This window comes from Orbicella franksi, chromosome 1, assembly GCF_964199315.1.
Source record: "Orbicella franksi chromosome 1, jaOrbFran1.1, whole genome shotgun sequence".
Classification (NCBI taxonomy): Eukaryota; Metazoa; Cnidaria; class Anthozoa; order Scleractinia; family Merulinidae; genus Orbicella; species Orbicella franksi.
The window spans coordinates 31,304,265-31,311,023 of NC_138145.1; the positions used below are offsets into that span (position 1 = coordinate 31,304,265).

At 37.5% G+C, this 6,759-nt stretch overlaps 1 protein-coding gene across 2 annotated transcripts; it reads right to left on the minus strand.

The window, feature by feature from the left end:
- Positions 1-1,456: 1,456 nt before the first annotated feature.
- Positions 1,457-6,759, minus strand: LOC145503026 (uncharacterized). 2 transcript variants are annotated; one of them, XM_081482462.1, is made up of 3 exons: positions 6,658-6,750; positions 4,002-4,093; positions 1,457-2,433 (listed from the first exon to the last, which is right to left on the minus strand). In XM_081482462.1, exon 3 carries the CDS (start codon positions 2,427-2,429, stop codon positions 1,749-1,751), a length of 681 nt encoding a protein of 226 aa, XP_081338588.1. In that variant the 5' UTR covers positions 2,430-2,433; positions 4,002-4,093; positions 6,658-6,750; the 3' UTR covers positions 1,457-1,748. The 2 variants fall into 2 exon arrangements, with proteins under 2 accessions (XP_081338588.1, XP_081338580.1); XM_081482454.1 differs by lacking the exon at positions 4,002-4,093 and having other exon boundaries at positions 6,658-6,759.

Genomic DNA, 6,759 nt, shown 5'->3' on the forward strand with positions numbered 1-6,759 from the left:
CTTCATGTTAGAAAAGGAAGTTTTTGCACACCTAGTTTTTCTCTTAAGTGCGGTCAAGCGAGGCTAAAAAAGAATTGGGTATTTAAAACAGGGTTAAGTCAGAGCTCATAGTTTTCAGCATGCCACCCCATTACAGCTTTATTTTTACAACTGACTTGACACGAATACTCCACACAGAAGTATGAGCGCTTTAAGTGTTGAAGGCGAACAGGGTGGCCGAGAATAGGCAAATACCCAAAAGTACGAAGGAAATATTGAGGAGTGAATTTAGGTCAAAGAATTAAGCAGGCCAGGAAAAGTTTATATTTAACAGATAGCTTTATCACTCTACGTCCTTTATGCCAAGAACTGGTTCATTTGGGCTTTCTAGACGGACAAAATATAAGCTTGAATTAAACCATGTAATTCGAGTAGCCGTAAACAAACACGTTTTCGGGGAAACCGAATTCATCTACCTTCGCGTCACCTCGACGTGCTCACAGAAAAACTCGGTAGAACGGAAGACAAGGAATCAAGCTACCTTTTGAAACAATTGCTTTTTATTCAGATTCATTTGTGGCGCGAAACTGGGCCCGGCCGAGAACTGGGCCTCACACTGGACTGAGTATAAATAATAAATGTCAGCTCGGTGGATGAGAATTTAGACCTTTATTACAGGGCAAAAGCAGAGGGTAGTATTGGCTGTGCTTTCGTGACGCTAACGAAGCAAAAAATGCCAAAAAAAAAAAACTTATACAGATCCAGCTGGTTTCAATACACCACTGTGGGTTCATGATCAGTTCAAAGGCAGTTCAGCGTGTGTCAGTCATCGCTTCTGTTCGGCGTTGTTGCCTGACAACATCAGCGTGGTCACCTTTATCCTTTATTCTTGATTAATTATTAATTCAAATTCCCACCATTTAATCGGCTCGTGCAGTTCAAGCTCAGTAATTATCAAACAAGGGTGTTTGTTCATTATTTTGATGACCGTATATCTCAATACCTAAGGTCTACTGATTAGGTCTCGACTAATTTTAAAAGAGCTTCTTGGAGACTCGGAGTTCATTCGGTGTCCAGCGTTTTACTGGAGAAAAATACGGTAAATATTTACCTTGTATGTATTATTAACTTTTCGGTGTCGTAGTATTTATGGCCGATGTGAGGGTAGCTTAACGTTTCTTATGAAAATGTAAATTCGCATTATTTTTGTTCCGCTGGATCACAAAACACTAACGCGCAAAACAATTTGAAACTTTACATGAAGGTTATCAGGGAAAGCCGCTGTAACTGTGGTTAAATTTGGGCAATTTGCTTTAAAATTAGAACATCATTTCTTTTCCAATTTTGACATGGGTAAACGAAAATATATTCGACCCATCTTTTTAAAGATAAGTTTCATTTAAAAATGAAACTTATATGAAACATTTATCCAAAGAATTGGAAGATTTTAGACGTAAGCGTAACAAAAATGATGGAGAATACATTACTAATGACACATCAGGATTCAAACTTTATTTTGTCGACAGTCCTCTCGCTTTATAACTTCATTTAGTAAACGTCATACTTCATTTCTTAATAACTGAAAAATACTTTTTGTACACATTATTAACTCAGAACTTTAATAATCGAAATCGATATATAGGGAGGCGGAATTTATATAGCTGACCTGTTCTGACTGTTGAGATAGTGATAACATTTCCTTCTTTTACATCTTTTCAAAAACAGGCAAAATTAAGTGAGTTCATCTCGTTAATAGTTCACAGTCTTCATCAAATTTCTCTCTTACAGCCCCAGACCCCTGGTGGACACTCGTCACCGGCAGTTGAGTCATCCTTTTTCTCTTCCTCTTTCTTCGGAACTTTGTTTCGTTTGCAGCCCCAGACCCCTGGAGGACAATCGTCTTCAATCTCATCTTTCTTACAGCCCCAGACCCCAGGTGGACAATCATTTTCGACCACGTCCTTCTTACAGCCCCAGACCCCTGGAGGACATCCTTCCTCACCAAGCTCTTCTTTCTTGACTTCCCGTTTGCATCCCCAGACTCCGGGCGGGCAATCTTCGTCGGTTTCTTTTACTGAGCGCTTGCTTTTGTCTTTCGACTTGAACCAGTTTTTCACAGAACCAAACAGCCCTCGTTTGCAGCCCCAGACTCCTGGCGGGCAGTCATCGTCGTTATTACTTTTCATTTCTACTTCTCGCTTGCAGCCCCAGACTCCTGGAGGGCAATCCTCGTCACGTTCCTCAATCGTATTTCTCTTACAGCCCCAGACCCCAGGTGGACAATCGTCTTCGGTCTTCTTTTCTTCTGCAACTGTGAGTGCGCGCTTACATCCCCACACCCCTGGGGGGCAGTCATCTTCCCATGCCCTCCTGTGTCTGTTCAGTGGATTACTGGTGGCTTCTTGAGAAAAGGCGAGGAGTATTGTAAGGGCGATAAATAACCAACTCATTGTCCTTTAAAAGAAAAGCACCGTAATGTTAAAGTAGTAATACTCGGAAAGCCTCCAAGTTACTTAATTCAAAGTAAACATCTGGACTTCTAGAGAGTGAAATCTTCCTCTTGCTGAACTTGTCGTCGGAAAGATGAGGAAATAAAAAGAAACTCAAATAAATTATATTAATAAGACAATAATTCTTGAAAAAAGAGTGCCCAATAGTAAGGATACTTCCTGTCAGTTCTAAGTCCGCTTTAAGTCTGTCACAGCGTAAAGTGGGTTTCATATAACTGGTAGACATTATAAAGAGTACAAGAACGCGATACAACAAAGAAGGGTCTCTTTTTAAAACGACAAAATAAAAAGGTTGGAACGAATACAAACAGATCAGTCAGAAAGTAATTAAAATCAGCAAGGGCATGGAACAGTTCAAGACCTCTGACATAAAAAATCAGCATCAAGCATGAAGACAAGGGGTAAATAAACAAGAATTAATGAGGGAAGGAAGAAAAAAGAAGGATGGAAGGAAGGAAACAAACAAACCCAGGGAGGGAGAAAGGAGGGAAATGAAGGATTGTGAAACATTACTTCTTCTAGGTTGTCGGTTAAAAACAAAGAAATTTTCATCGGTTATGTACTTCTGGCTTAATACATGTGCACTGGTTTTGTTTCAAATATGTAAACGATAACGAACCATAGAGACAGGTGTAGGTTGAGTGCTCTTGTGGGTTTTCACCGAGATACACCATTCCTCTCACACTAAATCGATGATAAAAGCCCTCCTTAGAATACAATTGAATATGTGTTAAATTTGCCAAAAGGTGTAAGTTTTCGGGACTTTTAAAAAATACAAAATTGTAAGAAGGCGGTTTGATAGACTACACGGAAAGTGTTGTCTCGTTTGAAAGATTTAATGAAGGAAGAGAAGGGAACTCACAAAACCACAAAATGACTTTTTGTCGAGTACTTGCGAAAAAAGAAACAACTGCTATTGATTTTGATCAAAAGTCGAGAAGAAGTCTTTATATAATGGCTAACCTTTATTTTAAAACGGCATGATTGTTTCAGGGACCCCTACCTCTTCAAGATTTAACAGAAATTACTCCATTTCACTTAAAAATCCACTTCCAATTTTTTTTTTGGATAAGATGAACTGACACTTAGAGAAATAACCTTTGGACGACAATAGCCGGTCAGCAATGGGCTACAGGGGTCAATTTCTGAACGGATAGTCCCCCTTTGTTTTCTATTTTTAGTTGAGCCAATTCATAAACATGAAAGACGTATAAACAAACGTATTTCAATAATGAAATAATACAAAGTGTGAGACCACATTCGGCCTCAGACACGAAACAACCAAAGCACTCGGTTGATGAACATGAAGGAAGCTCTATTTATTGAACACTTCCGAATAAAAGAGGCTGCCTTTACTCAACTTATAACACTGAACGATTACCCTTGACCCAACGAAAAGAAACTTAAAAATCTCAGTTTTTTCGAAGTGCTATGGCAAAATAAACTAAGTATATTGATGTTTTTCTCGGCTAACAACAACAAAATTCCAGTAAAGCTACCAACGTAACCTACCCTTGGATTTCAGGTTTGTTTCGGTTATTTTCCTGCTTGTTTTAAGGTACGTACTGAAGGAAGTCGAGAGGTTCGTTTCCCGTTGAAAGTGTCTGGTGTGATGAAATATCAGTAAACACTCTTAGCCCTTAAGTAAGAAACTGATAGGTGCCCCACCGCGCGTCAGATAAATTTAACCCGAGTCTACACAACAAAGGTTTTTAACCAAGTTTTAATCTTCTTAGTCGTTTTGAGAGCATTGATTGGTCCCTTGCCGTGGGCGGTGGTTTAGGAATAATTGAGAAAGACAGAAACAATTACAAGCTACTAAAATCCGAATACATGCCAATTAGCAGCTTAATTCTACAGCAAAGAAATCATCATAGAGCTTTTATCGATGTCTTATGACAACCTGCTGTTACAACAAGTATAGCACGCTTCTTTATCAGGGTTAGTGCTTTGTTTTGCGTGGTTCTGTCTGAATTTCGTGCTCACTCACTTTGCCCATCAACACAATTACGGCACGGAAGATTAAATTGCTATATTCTATTTGCGTTCTCGCACTTCATCCACAAGAGGTTCAAAAAAACCTTCTTTATGAAAGAAGTTGACCGCAAATAGTAACGAAATTTGGAGCGGACAATTCAAACAAAAATCAGATTGAAAATGATACATCTGATGATAATTTATCTTACCTATCTTTCAGTCATTTTTTATTTCAATAAAGTCTTCCTTTGCCTTTTGGTTATGAAAGTTTCTCTTATTTTTTCCTTAGGTAACAGGTGCTGTATACCCACGTCTTTGCTTTATTTTCGTATATGATAGTTTTCATGGCTAAAGCAAAACAAATTAGTTGGTTTCTGCGGTCAAGATTAGAAGTTTACGTATGTCTTGGGTACGATTAAATTTAAAAGCTTTAAAAGCCTGAGTGACTTTTCATGACGAAATAACAAATTTCGTCGAAAGTATTTTTCTATAAGTTGGTCGAATGAACGTCTTTGCATGGTAATTGAAAATGTCTGAGTCGGTGCGTCACAGAGACAGCCATCTTTTCGCTGTTATAGTAGATGGCAGTTTGCTAACCATAAAACTAATTAGAAAAAATTCGACACATTTCGATGTAAAAACTACTGGCGAAATAAGCAGCAAACTGACTATACTGAAACTAAATCGGGTATCATAATTTTATTTTTCTCATTTTCATTAATATTTCGTAAAAGAGTGGTGGAGTTCTTTAAAATTATTTACTTCAGTTCCCAAATTTCAAATGATATATTGCTCGTTTTACCCCCATTACAAATTGACACATAAGATAGGAAACTAATATCCAAAAATGGCTTACCTAAAATGCGTAAAACTACATAAATTCTCGTTTGATTTGAATTTGTTAGAGAAATGCACAGTAATTGAAAAACAGATCCTAGAAAAAAAAAAGTGAGCTTCCACTAAAGTGAAATATTTCATCCCGAGAAGATGCTTTGTTCACAAGATTTAAAGAAACCACAAGCTTTTAAACACAAGGTTCAACCTCTGTGGAAAAGATTGCCAGCTGGGCTTGAGCTGTTAGTCAAAATCAATCAAACATGAGTTATAATAAGAAAACCAATCTTTAATCAACCAAATCTGTGCATTGACGTTTGCAACGAGTTTGCAAGCAGCTAGTGAAAGTTGTGAATACAAAGATCTTTGAAATTCTGGGAGATGAGAGACCCTGACTTTCGGAAACTTAATTAAGTTAAAACATTTTGTATTAGTGACAATTGGCGCCGAGTGAATGTGACACGCGGCCGTCTCCATGCAAAAAAGGTGTGTTCTTTTTTTTGTTTGTCGACCAATAGTGGAACACAACCTGATTTAAGACTTTCTTTCGTGTAGGAAGGTTTCAAGTTTCCGATAGAAAGTATCACCTTTGCTTTCCGTAGTTTAAATAGATGAATTGGAAAGATAGACTTTTTGGCTTCTGGCAAAGGTACAGTTAGTGGTCAGAGACACAGAGCAACGCTGAAGTTTTTTATAGGTTAAAAACCAAACTCTCGTAACTTATATTATTAGCTAGCTAGACCATTTTCGAGTCATTTGCATTGTTATGACAGGATGGAAGGAAAGCTATTCCAATACACACAAATCACCTATTTCGTTTCAGAAAGAACGTTTAGAGTTCACAAATATATATATATTTTTAAAAATTTAGATACTTCATAAATTCCATTTAAGTAAACAATTTCCTAGGTCAGGAACTTAACAGAATTTAAACGCAACTTTTCCTTTAATCTTATTAAAGAAAGCGAAACGATCACAGATATTTTACAAAACACACAAGAGAGTGTTATTTTCTTTACATCCAAACAAAATATCTCACGAAGAAAGCTTATGAGAACCCTAAATCGTGGCGTTGTTAAGCCTTGAAACCTTGTGACGAATATATTGTAATTGAACAGCCTTTGTTTAGAGCGGAGTAAGTTTCCCGAGGCTGTTCAGCTAACTTTTAGTCGAAAGAACTACCTGTTGAGTTGTCGCAATTGGCAACAGAATTAAAAACAAAGCAAAGCTGGAAGTCCTGTTCCCTACAACAACTGTATTAAATGCTAAGATGTCCCATTTTGTTGACATGATTAAAGCTCATAAAACTTTCTTAAATTATTCAACATAACTGCTTTCTTAATAAAAGCTTGCTTACCTGGTATAACAAGGAAAAATTCCTAGTTCTATCTGACGTGTCCGACGAGGCAATTCCAGCCGAGAGAGAGCTCTTTATTCTGGTAATGTGCAATAACTAAAG